The sequence below is a fragment of the Neofelis nebulosa genome, chromosome 2 (genome assembly GCF_028018385.1).
Source record: "Neofelis nebulosa isolate mNeoNeb1 chromosome 2, mNeoNeb1.pri, whole genome shotgun sequence".
NCBI lineage: Eukaryota > Metazoa > Chordata > Mammalia > Carnivora > Felidae > Neofelis > Neofelis nebulosa.
In genome coordinates, this window is record NC_080783.1 from 54,320,956 (window position 1) to 54,341,801 (window position 20,846).

General features: G+C 36.4%; 1 protein-coding gene and 1 long non-coding RNA gene across 12 annotated transcripts in view; one reads left to right on the top strand and one right to left on the bottom strand.

Moving 5' to 3' along the window:
• The window catches only part of ZNF385B (zinc finger protein 385B), a 405,481-nt gene that overhangs the window by 200,828 nt on the left and 183,807 nt on the right, over nucleotides 1-20,846 (top strand). The window contains exon 1 of one of the 7 annotated variants that reach the window (XM_058712543.1): nucleotides 6,162-6,291. The exons of the other annotated variants lie outside the window; for them this stretch is intronic. Within the exon in view, the coding sequence (XP_058568526.1) occupies nucleotides 6,282-6,291 (10 nt within the window). The 5' untranslated portion in view covers nucleotides 6,162-6,281. Of the gene's footprint in view, nucleotides 1-6,161; nucleotides 6,292-20,846 lie in introns of those variants that run through there. 7 annotated transcript variants of the gene reach the window in all.
• Nucleotides 5,405-20,846, bottom strand: part of LOC131501996 (uncharacterized) — a 71,840-nt gene continuing 56,398 nt past the window's right edge. For 2 of the 5 annotated variants that reach the window (XR_009256954.1, XR_009256943.1), the window contains 4 exons: nucleotides 14,864-14,952; nucleotides 9,423-13,110; nucleotides 6,018-6,182; nucleotides 5,405-5,499 (listed from right to left, as the gene is read on the bottom strand). This is a non-coding gene — a long non-coding RNA (uncharacterized LOC131501996). Of the gene's footprint in view, nucleotides 5,500-6,017; nucleotides 6,183-9,422; nucleotides 13,111-14,863; nucleotides 14,953-15,873; nucleotides 16,128-20,846 lie in introns of those variants that run through there. The other 3 variants (XR_009256953.1, XR_009256951.1, XR_009256955.1) reach the window with 3 other exon arrangements.

Genomic DNA, 20,846 nt, shown 5'->3' on the forward strand with positions numbered 1-20,846 from the left:
AGCTGCTGCAGCCAAGATCAAAGAAGTTGTTGCCTGTTTTCTCCTCTAGGATTTTGATGACTTCCTATCTTGCATTTAGTCTTTCATCCATTTTGAGTTGTGTGTGTGTGTGTGTGTGTGTGTGTGTGTGTAGTATAAGAAAGTCGTCCAGGTTTATTCTTCTGCATGTCACTGTACAGTTTTCTGAACACCATTTGCTGAAGAGACTCTTTTCCAATGGATATTCATTATTGCTTTGTCAAAGATTAGTTGGCCATACGTTTATGGGTCTATTTCTGGGTTCTCTATTCTGTTCCACTGACCTATGTGTTTGTTTTATGCCAGTACCATACTGTATTGATGATTACATTTTGTAATACAGCTTGAAGTCTGGAATTGTTTTGCCTCAAGCTTTGGCTTGGGATTGCCTTGGCTATTCGGGGTCCTTTCTAGTTCCATACATATTACAGGATAGTTTGTTCTAGCTCTGTGAAGAATGTAGGTGTTATTTTGATAGGGATTGCATTGAATATGTAGATTGCTTTGAGTAGTATCAACATTTTAACAATATGGTTTCTTTCAATCCATGAGCATGGAATGTTTTTCCATTTGTGTGTGTGTGTGTGTGTGTGTGTGTGTGTGTGTGTGTGTGTGTGTCTTCTTCAATTTCTTTCATAAGGTTTCTATAGTTTTCAGTGTATAGATTTTCCACCTCTTTGGTTAGGTTTATTCCTAGGTATTTTATGGTTTTTGGTGCAGTTTTAAATGGGATTGACTCCTTGATTTCTCTTTATGCTGCTTCATTATTGGTGTATAGAAAAGCAACCGATTTTTGTACATTGATTTATATCCTGTGACTTTACTGAATTCATGGATCGGTTCTAGCAATTTTTTAGTAGGGTATTTTAGGTTTTCCACATAGAGTATCATGTTGTCTACAATGAGTGAAAGTTTGACTTCACCCTTGCCAATTTGGTGCCTTTTATTTTTTTGCATTGCCTGATTGGTGAAGCTAGGACTTCCAACACTATGTTGAATAACAGTGGTGAGAGTGGACATCCTTGTCTTGTTCCTAACCTTAGGAGGAAAGCTCTCAATCTTTCCTCATTGAGGATGATACTTAGTGGTGGGTCTTTCATATATGGCCTTTCTGATTTTGAGGTATAATTCTTCTATCCCTACTTTCTTGAGGATTTTTATCAAGAAAGGATGCTGTATTTTGTCAAATGCTTTTTCTGCATCTATTGAGAGTATCATGTGGTTCTTATCCTTTCTTTTTTTAATGTGATGTCTCACATTGATTTGTGGATACTGAACCAGCCCTGCATCCCAGGAATAAATCCCACTTGATTGTGGTGAATAATTCTTTTGATGCATTGTTGGATCCAGTTTGCTAGTATCTTGTTGAGAATTTTTGCATCCATGTTCATTAGGGAAATCGGTCTGTAGTTTTCCTTTTTAGTGGGGTCCTTGTTTAGTTTTGGAATCAAGGTAATCCTGGCTGTGTAGAATGAGTTTGGAACTTTTCCTTCTATTTCTATTTTTTGGAACAGCTTCAAAAATTTTTAATGTTTTTATTTATTTTTGAGACAGGGAGAGACAGAGCATGATCAGGCGAGGGACAGATAGAGGGAGACACAGAATCTGAAGCAGGCTCCAGGCTGTGAGCTGTCAGCACAGAGCCTGACGCGGGGCTCGAACTCACAGACTGTGAGATCATGACCTGAGCTGAAGTCAGACGCTTAACCGACTGAGCCACCCAGGCACCCCAATTTTTTGGAACAGCTTGAAAAGAATAGGTATTAACTCTTCTTTAAATGTTTGGTTGAATATCCCTGGAAAACCATCCATCCCTGGGCTCTTGATTGTTGGGAGATTTTTGATTAGTGACTCAATTTCTTTACTGGTTATGGATCTGTTCAAATTTTCCCTTTGGCCCAGTTTCAGTTTTGGTAGTTCATATGTTTCTAGGAGTTTGTCCATTCCTTCTAGATTGCCCAATTTGTTGGCATATAATTGCTCATTTTATTCTTTTATTATTATTTGTATTCTTTTTTTAATTCTACTTTTTAATTTCCTCTTTAATTTTTTGGTTAACCCATTTATTCTTTTGTAGGATGTTCTTTAATATTCAAGCATTCATGGTATTTCCAATTTTTTTTTCTTGTGGTTGATTTCAAGTTTCATAGTGTTGTGATCTGAAAATATACAAGGTATGATCTCGATCTTTTTGTACCTGTTGAGGGCTGATTTGTGACTTAGTATGTGATCTCTTCAGGAGACTGTTCCATGTGCACTCAAGAAGAATGTGTATTCTGCTGCTTTTGGATGAAATGTTCTGAACATATCTGTTAAGTCCATCTAGTCCAGTATGTCATTCAAAGCCATTGTTTCTTTGTTGATTTTCTGCTTAGATGATTTGTCCATTGCTGTAAATAGGGTGTTGAAGTCCCCTACTATAATGGTATTAATATCAATGAGTTTCTTTATGTTTGTGATTAATTGATTTATATATTTGGTGTTCCACCTTAGGGGCATAAATATTTATAATTATTAGGTCTTCTTGGTGGATAGATCTTCACCTCTTGTTACACTTTATTTTAAAATCTTGTTTGTCTGATATAAGTATGACTACTTCAGCTTTCTTCTGATGACCATTAGCATGAGAAATGGTTCTCCTTCCCCTTACTTTCAATCTACAAGTGTCTTTAAGTCTAAAATGAGTCTCTTGCAAGCAGCATATAGATGGGTCTTGTTTTCTTATCCATTCTGATACCCTATGTCTTTTGATTGGAGCATTTAGTCTCTTGACATTTAAGTGAGTACTGAAAGATATTAACTTAATGCCATTGTATTGCCTGTTATATTGGTGTTTCTGGTGATATTCTCTGGTCCTTTCTAGTTTTTGTTGCTTTTCATCTTTTTTGTTTCGTTTTGTCTTTTCTCCACTCAAATGATCCCCCTTAAAATTTCTTGCAGGGCAGGGCTGGTTTGTGGTCACAAACTCCTTTAGTTTTTGTTTGTCTGGGAAACTCTTTATCTCTATTTTGAATGACAGCCTTACTGAATAAGGAATTCTTGGCTGCATATTTTTTTGATTTAGCATATTGAATATATCTTGCCACTCCTTTCTGGCCTGCTAAGTTTCTATGGATAGGTCTGCTGTGAACCTGATCTGTCTTCCCTTATATGTTAAGGACTTTTTCCCTTGCTGCTTTCATAATTCTTTGCCTGTCTGTGTATTTTGTGAATTTGACTATGATATGCCTTGGTGGTGGTTGTTTTTTGTTGAATCCAATGGGAGTTCTCTGTGCTTCTTCAATTTTGTTGTCTGTGTCCTTGCCCAGATTAGGAAATTTTTCTGGTATAATTTGCTCACATAAACCGTCTGCCCCTTTTTCTCTTTCTTCATCTTCTGGAACTCCTATGATTCGGATGTTATTCCTTTTTAATAAGTCACTGAGTTCTCTAAGTCTTGAATCATGATCTTTTGTCTTTGTTTCCCTCTTTTTCTTCATTACTCTCCATAATTTTATCTTCTAAATCTTTGATTTGTTGCTCCTCATTGTCCATCCTTGCCATTGTGGTATTCATTCAAGATTTCATCTTGCTTATAGCATTTTTAATTTCATCATGACTAGATTTTATTTCTTTTCTCTCTTCATTAAGGAATTCTATGCTGTTTTCAACCCCAGCTAGTATTCTTATTATCGTGGTTCTAAATTCTAGTTCAGACATTTTGCTTATGTCTGTATTGATTAAGTCCCTGGCTGTCATTTCTCTCTGTTCTTTCTTTTGGGATGAATTGTTCATTTTGTCATTTTGGGGGAAGAAAAAAATAATAAAAATTAAAATTAAAAAAATAAAAACAAAACAAAATATCAAAAGAAGCTAGATCCTAGGTGTGTTTTTGTCTGCTTGTTGAAAGAAGCCTGATAGAAGAGAAAAAACGAGGGAATGGGAGAAAAAATAATAATAAGATAAAATAAATAAAATTTTCTGTATCTCAGAATGAGGAAGGAAAGAAAAGAAAAAAGGGAATAGGAAAAAAGGAAAAAATTAAACAAAAGCAGAAGCAAATAAAATGAACAAATAAATGAACTTGTAAACAGAATGAAACCCAAATGAAGTTACACGCAGTTTCCCTTAGAACTGAAACTATGGAGCCCTCTATAGTCCATACACTAAGCAGGTGGAGTGACTTGTGCTGGTCTTCTAGGGGATGCTAGGGGATATGCTTGGAGAGTGCAGTTGGGCGGGGCTTGGTGTAATGGCTGTGTTCTCCACTAGGTGGCGCTGCTTAGCTTACTAGGGTGGATCAGTATGGTGTGCATGCACGCACAGGAGAGGTGGAAGTGGCTTCATTCAGTTCCCTAGTCTCTGGCACAGGAGTTTCATGCTCTGACGGACCTGCGGTCAAACACCCCTACTTTGTCTCAGGATTCCGTCTACTCCTTGTCTCTACCCTGTCCATGTCCAAGCTGTCCACCTGCCAGGCAGCACCTCCCTCCAGAGTTTTACCTCTAGTGGGATTGTGTTTTAAAGCCCCATGCGTCAGAGACCCCTGCAGCTTGGACCCACACCAACTCTCTGGGGGAGGGTCTCACTGAGCAATGGCCAGGTGCTGGCTTGCCCTAGAAAGCATTCATGTGATTGCACAGTGGCAGAGGTTCAGAGAATACGGTAAACCACAACAGACAGCCAGCACCAGGGTTTGCTGCACGCTGGCATCTTTGTCCCAATACCAGCAAACATGGCTGCTCTTCAGGGGTCCTCTGGGACCTTTGCCTGTGGGGAGGCCATATGGCTGCTACCAAATGCACTCCAATAAGGGGAACCACCACGGACCCCTCAAACCCTGCTGCCTCCTCCTGGGAATTTGCCCTACTTCCTCACCAGAGCACCACCAGGCACTGAGCTCCAAAACTTCATACTCTACGCTCCACTGTTTATAGAATCCTGGTGGATTGAAACCCTCCCCTTTCTCCCTGTCAATGATGTTGGGGAACAGATTTCTTGTTCAGTCTCCCCTGAAAGTGTTTTCACTCTTTCTGTCTCTTTCTCTCCCACTATATTCAGGGAGAGTGCTTTTCTTGCATGATCCCAAGATGTCACGCTCCTCCCCTTTCCCTTTCTCTGTTCTCTTTCCACAAAAACAACTCCCCACCCTCTGCAGCTTTTCTCTCCTTGAGTTCACCTCTCTGCATTGTGTACCTGCTGTGTGGTTCAAGTTATGCAGATTGTTGTGTTAATCCTCAGCTCAATTTCCTAGGTGTTCAAAATGACTTGATGCTGATCTAGCTGCATTTCAGGGACAAGACAAGCTCAGGGCTTCCATGTTCCTCCACCATCTTAACCACCTTTCACCAATACATACAGTTTTTATCTCATTTCTATTTTAGAAAACATAGTCTTAAAAATCACATTCAACTTATTGGCTTTAGTGTTATCTGACATGCTGTGTATTCTTCTCTTGGGCTCAGATATAGATTTTTCTCTTTTTAAATTGTTAATACACATCTAGTAGAAGAAGAAAAAGAAACAAGATATTCCTTTGTTAAATGTTCATTGCAATATTCTTATTGCTTTAAAACTGTAAGGTTTATTCTCTCAGGAGAAACTGATTTCAGAAATAATTATCTTTGTATTGGAGTCAAACAAATAATCCATTGTGGAACTGAAATCACATTGGAGGCCCAATCTCATAACACCAAGTAATAAGTATATTTGCATTCTATGATCCTTGATTAGTGATATAATTTTAATATTCAGTACTTCTAAAAACATGCATATTATAGAGGTTATTTCATAACACAATTTCTTTTTAGTTTGTAGTGAAATGTATTTTAAATTCTTAGAGAAAAAAAAGAAGGGGAGAAAGAGGACAGTGACATTTTTTAAATATGATCTTATAAGCTTATTTGCATAAGTTTAAATTTTGTTTCTTTGTGAATTCAGTAGAAAATATTACTGGAATTTTAAAGAAACAGCATAATCAATTCAGAATTTACATCTCCAACCCCAGTGAAGTAACCTACTTTTCCATAATTTTTTTTGGCTCTGTATGCTAAGGAGGCAACATCTACTGACAGTGACTGTATTGTTTGTTAGTTTCCACCGAGGTGCACAGTGAGTGAGTGGAGTCTGTCCAGTACTCCAGCAGGCATAGGATACAAGGAAGAGTTTGTGAAGGCTCACACTATCTGTAACAAAACGTGTGGCAGGTTAACGTACTTCTCAGCTCTTTATACCTTTGTTACACATAAATTACAGACAGACTGAATTGACTTCTGCTAAGAAACATGCTTCTCGGTAAGTAACATACCTTCCGAATGGTAGACTTGTTCTGAAGTGATAGAAAAGATATATAGGGAGGTATACTTGGCTTTGGATGTAATTTTCCAGATTTGTACAGATTTCATATAGTGCTGGGCAATGCCATGATTGGTATTATTTGTCCTACTAGGATTTTAGTTGATGAGGTATGGCACCTTAGAGTGATCTTGTACATGTATGTATAAATTAAAGAGGGAGCATGACTAGCATAACTATACTTTTTTCCCTTCCATTAAGATGAACACAACATTTTGGGGTTTAATTAGTAGTTGTTATAGACAACAGAGTCCATGTGATCTAAGTGTTAACATGACTTCTGGTTTAAAAATATGTTGCACTTCCATATGTTGTTAAAATGCTCTGATATGTCCTCTAGAAAGAGCTGGTTCTACATGATCATTTTATTGATATGTAACATATATGGGAATGCCTAGATTGTCAGTTTTAACATTAGTTTCAAGTAGGAGAACGTTGAAAAAGTGAAGTGTTAAGCATATTTTTAGTAGTATTCACAATTATATCTTAAGTGTTATAAAATATTTTTAAATATAGCATTTGCATGCATTAGTCTTAATAGAAATCTGGCAAAACCTTTAATAGAGAATCTGACATAGGGAATCTTTCTCACTTTATAGAATATGATTAAATTAGAATTTCATTGGAAGCTACATAAACATTTTTAAAATGCTTCATACATTAAAAATGCTTCATTTATTGTCAAGTTAATATTGTGAAACACTGGTTGAATTTTATGCCATGGATTATTTATTTTAAAAACATTTTCTTACTAGAACGTGTCAGTAAGTGTACAATGCATTATGGAATTTTCCAGTTAATAAGGGCTAAACAAACATTTGAGATTTCTAGGAAATTAAGTGAAAACATCTTTTATTGCGATGGTTATACTTTGACCAGTTGTACACATTACTTCACATGTGAGAACAATTTTAGCCTTTACTGGAGTTATTCATTATGTCCCTATTTAGGGATGTTTGATACCCATTTGGGACATAGTAAATATAACTAGGTTGGTAGTTTAAAAGATAAATTATATTTGTACTTCATTGTCAGGATGTTTGAATAATTTAAATATTAGTTAGGTCTCCACAGATTAAGCCTAAAATTGGTGATGTATTTTAGAGGTCAGTTTTTGCTATAATTTCAAGCCTATTTATTATTCTACTTAGTAACAGTATACTGTTATGAAGAAAATACTGGACTAGGAATGAGGTGACACATTTGGTTCCTGGCTCCTCAACACTGCTCCTAACCTCTTCTATAAATCTATAAAATTATTTCGTAGAGTTTTACTTTATTTTTGCTATTCCACTTCTGCCCTCTTAGTTTTTATTATCCTTTCATGTTGATGGAACTCTGTATACATGTATAAAATGAATTGGATGTTTTAAAAAGAGCCTTTATTTTATTTTATTTTATTTTATTTTATTTTATTTTATTTTAATTCCAGTATAGTAACAGACAGTGTTATATTAGTTTCATGTGTACAACATAGCTATTCAACATTTCCATACATCACTCATCGCTCATCACAAGTACACTCCTTAATCCCCATCACCTATTTCACCCAACCCCCACCCACCTCCCCTCTGGTAACCATCAGTTTGTTTTCCATAGTTAAGAATCTGTTTCTTGGTTTGTCGCTCTCTCTTTTTCCTTTGCTTGTTTTGTTTCTTAAATTCCACAGATGAGTGAAATCATATGGTATTTGTCTTTCTCTGAATGACTTATTTTGCTTAGCATTATACTCTCTAGCTCCATCCATGTCACTGCACATGGCCAGATTTCATTCTTTTCTATGACTGAACAATATTCCATTGTAAATATATACCATACGTTCTTTATCCATTCATCTATCGATGGGCACTTTGGCTGCTTCCATAATTTAATTACTGTAAATAATGCAACATAAGGGTGCATGTATCCCTTTGAATTAGTGTTTTTGTATTTTTTGGATAAATACCCAGTCGTGCAATTACTAAATCATGGGGTAGTTCTATTTTTAACTTTTTGAGGAAACTTCACACTGTTTTCCACAGTGGCTGCACCAGTTTGCATTACCACCAACAATACAAGAGAGTTCCTTTTTCTCTGCATGTCTCACCAACATGTGTTATTCTTGTATTTTTTATTTTAGAAGGGCCATTCTTTTATATGGGGGCTTCCTTCATATTATAAGGTTCAATGCTATTGATGGGGAATGAGTGATGGAAATAATTTACTATAGTTAACCTGGGTTCTGGAAAGTGCACCTAGGCTTGTGTGAGTAGCCACCATTTTATTTAACATTTACCAAGGTCCTGATACATATGCATATTTTTTAAAAGCTTCAAAGTCAGAAAATCCTTACCAATACACATCTTGAAGGTATTTATTTTTTTTAATCCTTCAATTTAAATTATCTAAACAGTAGCTTCTTATATGTAAAATCTCAAAAGATGTTACACACCGTATCCATTACTTCTCCATTTACCCAAGATTTCTCCATCTGACTGGAAAGTAAAAGTTTACAGACTTGAGCCTTTTCTGTCACTTCACTGAGATAATTTCACTATGGCTGAGGTGGCAAAGCATGAGCTTCAGATGACAGGAGTTTGAATTCCTCTACTCTGCCTCTACTTCTGAAAGGTTTCAGGAAAATTGCCCATCCTTTCTAAACTCATTTCCTCTATACAAGTGGATACAACTGTTCATCTCATAGGATTGCTATAAGGATTGAGTAGGTGATATTTATAAATGTAAACTGTGGTACTTGAGCCTTTAAATTGGTGACCAGTAAATGGTAGACAATTACTGTTGTTGTCTTATGAAACTATCAACTCTTGATTTCTATTAGAATTTACCCTTCTCTCTAGGATTGCTGCAACTATATGGGTTTTATGAAGTTATTCACTCCAGTGTTCCAATAAGATGACTGAATTATTTTCCTGTGTGAATTTTGAGTCAACTAGAGCTAACTCTAAATTATAGTCATGAGCTATAATTACTTCAATGGTTAAGACCATTTTGGCCTCTGGGAGTGAAAAGTTGTATTTTATAGTGCATGTGAAAGAAGTATTTGTGAATTCAACTCTGTCTTCTATTCATACCTGGGTTAAAATGAGCCACGGTGTCGAGCTGTTTCTTTGGAACATTACATAAACTTACTTGTTCTTGGCCACATAGCAATTGGGAATATACAAACAGACCTGAAAGGAACCAAACAGCAAATCTTCACAGGCAGGAAACCCAATATTTACACATTAATCAATAGGGTGATGGTCACTAAGGTGGCTTATGACTAAGATTTCTTGTTCATCATGAATGGGAGCTGGCATTTTCAAGTACTTCATGTTAATGTGTTCAACGGGACTAGACTGAGGCACAATTGTGCCACAGGCATTCCGACCCAGAGCCTCTCTGTTCTCCTTCCTCTGCTCCAGTAGGGAGTGCTCTCACATTCTTCTCATTTTCCCCCATCAAACTGGTTTTTCCATCTTCTATTCACACTAAAATGTACATGGGTTTTGGTGCTTCACCAATATTTTCTATGTATTCATATTTTAACATACAGAAAAACTTTAAGCTAAAAGTCTAAGATCCTAACTCTGTGCAATTTGAAGTAATAGCCAGTGGGTTGGAAGGTTTTGGAGCAACAAAGAAAAACAGATACATCTTTTAGATTATACATCCTCATTACCCTCCAAGGGGCAAAAATGCATTCTAGGGAAAAAAAAAATCTTAACTCTTATGTATAAAGCACAGATCTACATATAGTCTGTATGCACAGATATACATATAGTATGTGGTATGTCTGTGGTATTAAATTTTTGTGGGTAGGGTGATTAAGAAAAAAAGTGTCAAGAAGACCCCTTGGGGGGTGGGGGAAGATGATGAAAAAAGTTGAGAAATGCTGCTGTAGATGAGAATTTTAAAGGACTCTGTTAAGCCTGTTGAGTACGAATTCTACTGAATTTGTGCTAAATATTTTCAGTATGAAGTAACATGCTTCCAACTTAATACTTACATTGAAAAACAGTATTTATGTTCTAATAAGTCAAATATGCTCACTTGTTGTACTTTTTACTCTTTAATTATAAGAGTAAATAAAGGAGAAAGACTTAAGAACCAGAGGTACTTAAATTTGAATTCCACCTCCTCTCTTATTTGTTTTGTGACCCTTGGCAGATCACTTACCCTCTTTAGGCCTCATTCTTTTTGTCTTTAGTTTACCTGGGGATCATTGTGTCCACATTTCTATAACGTCAACATTGTGTATCACAAGTATTAATCAAAATAAGGTACATAAAACCTTCTACACCTGGCCTAGTACATTATAAGTGGATGCCAATTACTAGCTATAATTCTTTGTGTTGTACCTTTCTGTCAGTTACTTTCTTAAATTTATCATAGAAAAAAAGATTTAAATTTGGGAGATAAAAGTATTGTTACCCATAAAATACAGAAGTTTCTCTAGGAAATATGTTAATATTGTCCATAAAGAGAAGGATAAATTTCAGGTTTCCTTTAAGCCAATAACCATACTTATTGACATAAATCAAAACCAGATGAAATCTACAGGGCATCTGGCTGGCTCAGTCAGAAGAGCATGCAACTTTTGATCTCCGGGTGAGCCCCACATTGGGTGTAGAGATTACCAAAAATGAATAAACTTAAGTTAAAAAGACAGATAAAATCTAAATTAAACTCTTTTTGGTCAGAGGCAGTCCTCTGCTAAATTAAACTTTTAACATATCTAGTTGCTAATGTAGCCTGTTAATGTAGAATGATTCATTTTTCTGGCAGTTTTGTTGAAATATGTTTTATTTAAATTCTATTCAGCTGTGAAGTCATTATTTTATTTCCCCTAGTACCATGAGAACTCAGTATCCTTTGGAATTGATGTCTGTTTATGACATCACTTCTGCCAGTAATGTCATCATTTGCTGTCTCTGTATAGATAATATTTGCTTTTAGGTATTCACCAACATGTATGGATTTGTAGGCTAGAAAAGTTAACTGAAAGGAAGTAGTGCGAATCAGCTGGTATTTCAAATTTGAAAATTCAAGTGAAGTGGAGTGAAATTTGGTATCGATACAACTCTTGAGGATTCATGTGAAATTGGGTGAATTTTAGTATCGATACAACTTTGGGGAAGATTATATTTGGTTTTTTTTTTGAAAGAAGTGCCCGTAATTCTGTCTCTCCCCACCCCTTCACAAGTGGTTGCTCTGCTTTTGTGATAAATATTAAAACTCTAAACTACTGAATATTCCCTGGTTATTGATTTTTTTTAACTTTGTAAGATTAAATACCCTACAGATGAAAATCCAATGGAGAAGGAAGAGTGCTTTCATTGTAAGGATTGTGATGTGGCAAAACAGAATAAATGAGCAACTCTGAAATGCATGACATCCCTCCTTGCCTTTTCAGCTTATCTTCTTTTTAGGTACTTTATCTTATCAACATTGCTTCCCTTTTTCTGTGATAGAAGTCCTTTAATAACAAATAACCATGGAGTAGTGTTCTCCATCCCAGAGTTTGGCTTTGAGAGCAGAAAATAGGAGTTTGAGGAGCAGAATTAAGAGAATGCTATGGATAGACAACATGCTTATCCAGCAGAAATGGCCCACAAGTAGTGGAATTCAGAAAGCAACAAGGATCCAATTATTTAATACTCTTCCTAGCTCTCCAGGGAGCTGAGAGAGCAGAATTTCACAAGGTAGACAGATGTCACATTTCAAAAGCATATTAGAAATCAAAGAACCTTATTTGAAATAAAATATATTGGCTCAGATTCTGTCTCTATATGCTTCAAAAATCATACTCCAAAAGGATTTGGGGGAGAATTTTTGACTTCATAAAGTCATTGGGCTGCAAAGTTGGATTAAGAATAAGAATACATATCTACTAAATGACACCCTGGAAGTTCTGGTGTATACTAGATATTCTCTCACCCATACAGAATCATCTCATGTCTACTTGCTGCCATTTCACTGGAAGAATCTGAAAGTTTTCAAGATATTAGGAGACAAATGTTTCAGCAGAAATGTTGAGATTTGTAAGATAGCCCCTTTCAGGACTGACCAGTGAAACCTTTTCCCCAAATCTGGAAATCTAAAAGTGTCACCCCCTAGAGGTTAGAATAACCTTCACAGACTTGGAACTACAGCATGATGAGAAATTAATATGGTACTTTTCATCATCCCTATTTCACTTAAGACGGACAAAGTGACCTAACCAAAACACGTCATCTAGGAAAATTGGAATTAGAACCCAGTTCACTACTTCTTTCTATTCATTCACTGTGCTTCTTTCTCTTTCAGGTAGGTAGACAAGAGACCTGGCCCAGGTGACAGGCCACTATATATGTGGCACACTTGTATATATGTGTGCCGGAAGGTCATGCAATGCCCCCTACTCCATCCCTTAATTCTGTATGCATCTCTCAGTCACCAAATACAAGATCTTCCTCTGTAGTATACTTGAAAATTCGTGGAGCCAGACCAATGACTTTTTTCTGTTAAAATTGTTTTTGCCTCCTCTCACCCATGTGCATTTCTCTGTTTCTTTCCACAGAAATATTTCAAAATAATTCAGAGAAGCATCGCCAATCATTTTTCATCCCTTTAGAAAGATTAAAGTGTCCTTGACTGATGTGGGCCAGTCACTAGCCAGTCTGTACTTGTTCACCAGCCTGGGTATTACTGAAACAAGAGCATGTTGCTGCTGCTGGTCACATATTATCCTTGGCTTTTCCTTCTTTACCACTTTCTTGAGGCTTGTAGGTCACTTTCCTGTGGATGGAAGAAATAGAGATGGATTGGTTTGATAATTGACCTGTGCCTGATATATTGGTTTTAAGTCTCATACAAAGTAAGAAGGACCTGACTATTCTATGGTGGGTCAAACAGTTTGATTGAAAGCATGATCAGCTGGGTTTTTCAAAGAGAGTATAATGAGGGATGTTTGCAGTGGTATGGTAAGTTTGAAGGGAGTCACCGATAGATGTCATCGTTCCTACTGACCCACCACAAACTCTCTCATTCCTGAAGGAGAAAGGAGAGGGAGTTAATGGAGGTGTCTAAATTTGGTGAGAGCTGAAATTGGAGGCTGTAAAGGATAGTACTCAACAAAAGCTGTTATCATAGGCAAGATGTCACTGCCAAATGCAGACAAGGAGGAAGACTGAAAGGAATATTCCAACTTCTCCCTTCTTCCCATACAGAATGGGCAAAGAATCTGGGATGAGCAAGGATCTGGGAGCAAACAGAGAACAACCAGCACGCATGGTCTCCTGAACTTATTTCAAAACATCTTTCCCATCCAGGATTTAATTTGAACAATAACTGATGGAAGTGTTCCTTTAATGCATCATATTCCTCTGTGTGTTTTTTTTTTTAATGTTCTAGACATTTTAAAATTTTAACTCAGAATCCTTAATGCAAATGTTAATTGTTGAACTATGTAGTGGTAATCCACAGAGTCTAGTGAGGGGTTGGGATCTGTTTGCTTCTAAAAGAAATGGTTCCAACTTGGGGTGCCTGGGTGTATCCATCAGTTAAGTGTCTGCCTCTTGATTTCAGCTCAGGTCATGACATGATCTCACTGTTCACGAGTTTGAGCCCTGTGTTGGGCTCTACATTGATAACACGGAGCCTGCTTGGGATTCTCTGCCTCTCTCTCTCTCTCTCTCTCTCTCTCTCTCTCTCTCAAAAATTAGTAAATAAAAATTTACTTAAAAAAAAAAAAAGAATGGTTCCAACTTGCCGTACTTCTGCATTTTTGACCATGCGTTTTTATGGTCTGCTGGTATTCTGTGACATTGACTGGCAGGTGTCGCAGCTGTACATGTCTGTAGCAACTCTAGCACCTAGTTCTGAATTCAACTATTTTCATTTCTCTGTTCATTTAGAAAAGGCATAACCATCACTGTAGTCATTTGCCCAACACATTTTTATTGATCATCTATTCTGCGCAGTAAAGGCCCTGAGAAAATTGAGGTAAGCAAAGAGAAAATCCTCCTGCCCTTAAGGAGTTTATGTCTTAAGTTTTTTCTAAGCTAGACTTTGAGACCTCAAGGACTCTCTTAAGGATCTTTAATCTTCTGATGCTTTTCTGAGAGGTAGGGGTGGGAGTGGGCAGAGGCACATTTTCTGGACCTTAGCTGAATTCTGAACTGTCAAGATTACTAAATAAATATATGAGGTATTTATGTTACTCTATTTAGTATCATTGTTGTCAGTCACTCAAAAAATTGTTTCTGAGTATTTATTATATGCTTGTATGTGTAGCGATTGAGAAATTAATAAAATATGTTAGTGTTCGGGGTACTGTTCATCTAGTTGGGAAGCAGATATGCAAATTACAAAGGCTGAGTGTCAAGGTCTATGGGTCCAGCAAACGATTCCATTGTTAGGATGAGACTGACTATGAGAGTTACAGTAATAACCATAGCGCCCAATTTCCTGGCTGCTCAGGCAAGCAGTTTAAAGCCTCACTGTTAGTAATGTGTTGCTTTTATTTAATAGAAGTTCCATAAGCACTTACTTGTAAAAGTAGTGTTTCCCAGAATCCTACTGGCAGACTATTCAACTCTTTGAAACACACATGAAACAGTTCCAAGCTCAATGTTAACACTGGGAATAAACCACATGATTCTCAATTAGGGGATTCAGTAGGAATTATGGTTTTAAAGATCATTGAACATGTACCTTATACCAGTAGTATAGACCTGGACTCTGGAAAAATGCTCACTGAAACTATGAAAACTGAAACCACATAATCATGAAAAAGTTGTCCTGGGGCGCCTGGGTGGCGCAGTCGGTTAAGCGTCCGACTTCAGCCAGGTCACGATCTCGCGGTCCGTGAGTTCGAGCCCCGCGTCAAGCTCTGGGCTGATGGCTCGGAGCCTGGAGCCTGTTTCCGATTCTGTGTCTCCCTCTCTCTCTCTGACCCTCCCCCGTTCATGCTCTGTCTCTCTCTGTCCCAAAAATAAAAAACATTAAAAAAAAAAAAAAAAAAATTTTAAAAAAAAGAAAAAGTTGTCCTAATAGTGGTAGGCATTATTTATGTATCTGAGCAGTTGCAACTACGGACTCTACTACTACCTATAAAGTCATAGCCGTTGTTATATATCCAAAGCTATGAGAAATGCTTGGTCTAAGCCAGAGTTGGGTAATCACCTGATATGCTGAAAGGAAGCTCAACAATCCTAGTTTTTGTCTAACTAAGACTAAAACTTTTCTCTGATAGTACGTTTTTGGCATGCCCAATGAAGCTCTGTCTTTCTAAACAATAGGAAGAAACACTCCTATGGAATGTATTTTTTATTTCTTCCTGACTCTTTTTTTCCTTATTTTTTTCTTTTTTTTTTTAAGTTTCATTAATTTATTTTATGAGAGAGAAAAAAAAGCATGAGTTGGGAAGAGGCAGAGAGAGAGAGAATGAGAGAGAGAGAGAATCCCAAGCAGACTCCACACTGTCAGTGCAGAGCCTGATGTGGGGCTTGAACCCACGAACCATGAGATCATGACCTGAGCTGAAGTTGGACAGTTAACTGACTGAGCCACCCAGGTGCTCCTCCCTTATTTTTTTTCTACGAAGAGGTGTCCCTGATAAAGAAAAGGGAAACTAATATTAGCCACTTTCCCTGAGGACAAGAATCTTATTTAAGTTTTCCACAATATCCAGTGATTGGATTCACACCTTAGCTGCTACTTTAACACCAATCCATACACGTGTTATGATGCTATAGGTTTACCACCAAGAACCTAGGAAGCCTTTACAGAGCAACATTGACATCCTTTACCAAGTTATACATCATATTTGGAGTTCTCACAAAAAACTTAGTCTCAGAGACTGTCTTATTGGAATTTTGCTCATTCATTCATTATAGTAAAAGAGATTGAGTGGCTTATGTACTGTATAATATAGTATGTCCATGAGGCTGGAAAAATATAAACTTATTTTTATACTGTGTGTTAGCTGTATTTTATAATATTTTGTTTGGTGTACTTCTCTTCAGCCTCCAGACACATTTTAGGTGAAGTACTTCTTTTTTTTTTTTTTTTTTTTAAATTTTTTTAACGTTTATTTATTTTTGAGACAGAAAGAGACAGAGCATGAACGGGGGAGGGTCAGAGAGAGGGAGACACAGAATCTGAAACAGGCTCCAGGCTCTGAGCTGTCAGCACAGAGCCCAACGCGGGGCTCGAACCCACGGACCGCGAGATCATGACCTGAGCCGAAGTCAGCCGCTTAACCGACTGAGCCACCCAGGCACCCCTTAGGTGAAGTACTTCTAAATGCAAAGCAATATGTCCAATTATTAATCTAAAAAAGTACAACACATATCTTATTTTACCCATGTTTCTAGACTTTTTGGACACTGTTAGTATATATGTTTAGTAACTGTATTTTTTTCCAGATTAACCACTAAATACATTGCTTTACATTTAGAAATTTTTTTATCTGAAAACACATTCTGGAACATACTGTTTCAAAATATAATTTACATATTGTTTAAAAATAAGTTTATCCCTACAAATGCCAAATAATCATATTGTACACCTGAAACTAATATAATGTTACGTGTCAATTATATCTCAAAAAAAATAGCTTATCCTATGTTAGTTACCTAACTTTAAAGACAACGTGTTTAATTTGACCCTTTTTTTAAAAGTCACTTTAAAAAAAAAGTTTATTTTCTGAGAGAGAGAGAGAGAATGAGAGAGAGAGAAAGAGAGAATGAGAGAGAGAGAAAGAGAGAGAGAGAGAGAGAGAGAGAGAGTGAATCCCAAGCAGGTTCCACACTGTCAGCCCAGAGCCTGACATGGGGCTTGAACTCATAAACCCTGAGATCATGACCTGAGCCAAAATTGAGTCAGACGCTTAACCAACTAAGCCACCCAGGCGCCCCTTAATTTGACCTTTTTGTCAGATTTTCTTCAAATGGTAAAAAAAAAAATCTTGGGAGAAAACATGCATCCTGAAGATATTAAAGTGAGAATTATTTAAGCAAGTCAACGTGTTTTTCCTATATTATGCAGTTAAATTAATGTATGTCTTTGTGTTTTCATCCTTGAGTAATGTCAGTGACAAAGGGGAATCAACAATTGGCATTATTTCCAAATGTTTGCCATTTTGATACTGATAACTATTATGCTGCTTTTTGCCTTAATCAATTTTTCCCTTGTATCAGGGTATGACTGTATCAATTGTCTAGTAGATTTAATGCTGCTTAGCTGTCTAATAAGACAGGGAAATGCTTAGCTATCAGTCAGCCAGGTCTTATGCTGTGACACATGGATTCAAAGAAAATTCATAATGTTACGTAGATAACCACAAAAGACTTTTGTGTCTTGGTTTCTCACCTCCCTACCTTATTGATTTGCTTTTTTCTACTTCTGATAAAGACAATGAATTATCCATTGTGTATGGAATAAATGTGAGTTACTGATATAGCCAAATGACTGAAAAGGCAAAGTGCTGCTTTCAAAATGACAGTTCATTATAGGATTCCTTTTTCAACAATAATCCCACAGCCTGTGCACCAAGCCCAAGCATGAAGGATATCATGTTACCCTTTCAGCACTTACCAATATATCTATTACTTGGGCTTTTATTTATCTTCAAGCATCCCTTATCTTGAATAACATATGGCACCTTCTCTCACCAATGCTCATTTTTTGTGTTCATCCCTGAATATAGAAACCCTATTTATAAAGCAAAAGTTTTCCATAGACCAATGTTCTAAACATGGACATCACATGGGAATCACAATTTATTTCTCTCTTTCATACTTTAAACATCCTCCCTTCTTCAAAAACATATTACTTAACATACAATCTTTCCAAGTGAAATCTCTCACTCTGCTTTTGTGGTCTTCTAGAATCTTCAGAGAAGAACTTTGTTACATTGAGTATAGACAACATATTACAGACATGACAAGACTCACAGGTCTTCTATGCCTCAAAAAGAAAACAATGATGAAATCATATAGCTGTGAAACGGTTATGTATATCAATTACTGGCTCATGGATTTATTCAATAATATGTAATTATTGCCTCCTTCATACCAGGCTCTGTGCTAAGCACTGGGTCTCCAGGAATGATGTTTCTTTTCTCCTAGCCTGGAAAAGTGGAGAGGAAGGATACTTGTATTGGGAGATGCAAATAGATATCATGATTGGAATTATGTTTTAAAATTTTACTTTGTACTGATTTTATTTTATTAAGCTTAACTTAAAAATGTTTAAACTAAAATATAACATGGGAAAACTTAAGAATATAGAAAAATATGTAATTAAAAGTAAAATTTTTCTTTCCTCTCCCCCAAGTCCTTAATCCTCTTTCCTCCAAACAAACTTTGCTAACAGATTTTATGCTTTGTTGCAGAGTAAAACAAAATAAAAAACTAAAACAAAACACACATAGACGCACAAACACACGTACATATATATGTTTGCAGGCACACAAATAGTAGCATATGGTATATTCTGTACTTTCATATTTTCACTTAGTATTTTATCTGGTGTATATTGTTTATCTGGTGTACCTTTCCATAGAAGGACTAAAATTTTTGATAAAATCAAATGTTAGGAAAGATGTAATATTATATCAAGAACATTTATTTTTCTGAGTGAGTTTCCTATTACCTAGGAATATCTTAGTATTTATTTTTTATAAACAAGTCAGTAAACTAGAATACAATCAATATAGTTGGGCAATTAACATAGATGAATTCCTACCTCTTCTCTTTGGACATCATTCAGGTTTTAACAGTTGTCTTAATAGTTAAGAGATCTATTTATAGTAAAGCAATCTGTTTCAAAATCTCTCATTTCATTTAGTTACTATGTCTGGTTAGTTTCCTGTAGTTGGAATAGTTTGCCAGTGGTTTCTCTCTCTCTGGTTTTTTGTTTTTTTTTTTTAATTTTCATGATCTTGACTCTTGAAAATTAATAGGCCAATTTGGATTTATTTCATGTTTCCTCCTAATTAACCTTAGGTTATAAATTGTGGACAGGAATTATATGAAATCGATGCTACATTCCTCTGATTGAATCCTGCAAGGTCTCAGGTGATTTTAATTTCTCTTATTAGTGATGATGTTCACTTTGATTACTTCATAAAGTTGGTGTTTTCCCAGCTTTTCAACCATAGAGTTACTCTTTTATTTCCCCTTACAATTAGTAAGCATTTTGTAGGGAGTTACTTTGAAACCATAAAAATATCCCATTCCTCATTAGTTTCTCCACTAGTTTATTTCTATCTGCATAGATCATAGTTTTCCATTTTATACATTTTATTTTTTTCAATTTTTAAAAAAGTTTTATTTATTTATTTTAAGAGAGAGAGAGAGCAAGAGCAGGGGAGGGGCAGAGAGAGGGAGAGAGAGAATCCCAACCAGGTTCCATGCTGTCAGTACAGACCCTGATGCAGGGCTCAAACCCACAAACCATGAGATCATGACCTGATCTGAACTTAAGAGTCAGACACTTAACAGACTGAGCTACACGTGCTCCTCCTATTTTGTTTATTGAGTTATAATGCTGTTAGCACTTGTTTTGGCTTTTTTATGTAGGTAGTCCTTAACTTATGAGATTTATGCACATACTCTGTAGATGTAAACATCCTGTTCTGTTTTCCCCCATCCCTGGGATCTTCTCAGCCACATACCTACTCTTTTTTGTCTTTGGTATAGCTGCTATTGAAGGAAACCTTACTTCAATACCACGGCCATAAAGCAGGAGATTATGGCTTTCGGATCACCTTTTGATGATTTGGAGCTTAGTGATCTGTAAGTCTTAAGACTTAGCTGTATGGTATGCAGGTCAGGAGCCAGGGGGCTCTAGACAGGTGTGAGCAGCTCCAGGCTAGAAGCTTCAGGTTGGGCATGGCTTGGCTTGGCTTTAAGATTAAAGGGGCTTTAGGGACCTGTATAGAAATTTCTACAAAGAAGATATACAAAAGAACAACAGGTACATGAAAAGATGCTCAACACTACTAGTCATTAGGGAAATATAAGTTAAAACCATAATGATATGTCACTTCAAACTTTTTTAATTGGCCATCATCAAAAAGATAAGACAAATGCTAGCATGGATGAGAATAAAAGTGACCCCTTGTGCACTGTTGGTGGGACTGTAACTTGATACAACCACTATGGAAAATAGTATGGAGGATCTTCAAAAGACTAGAAAGAATTACCATGTGATCCGAGAATTTCACTTTTGGGAATATATCCGAAGAAAACAAAACATACTCAAAGAGATATCTGCACCCCATCCTCATGTTTATAGAACATCATTTACAAAGAGCCAAGACATAAAACAACTGAAGAGGTCAAAAGTACAAACTTCCACTTATAAGATATATAAAAACTAGGGATATAATGTACATCCTGACAACTAGAGCTAACACTGCTGTGTGATATAAGGGAAAGCTGTTAAGAGAGTATCCTATGAGTTCTCATCATAAGAAGAAATTTTTTTTCCTTTTTTCTTTTTATTGTATCTCTATAAGAAGA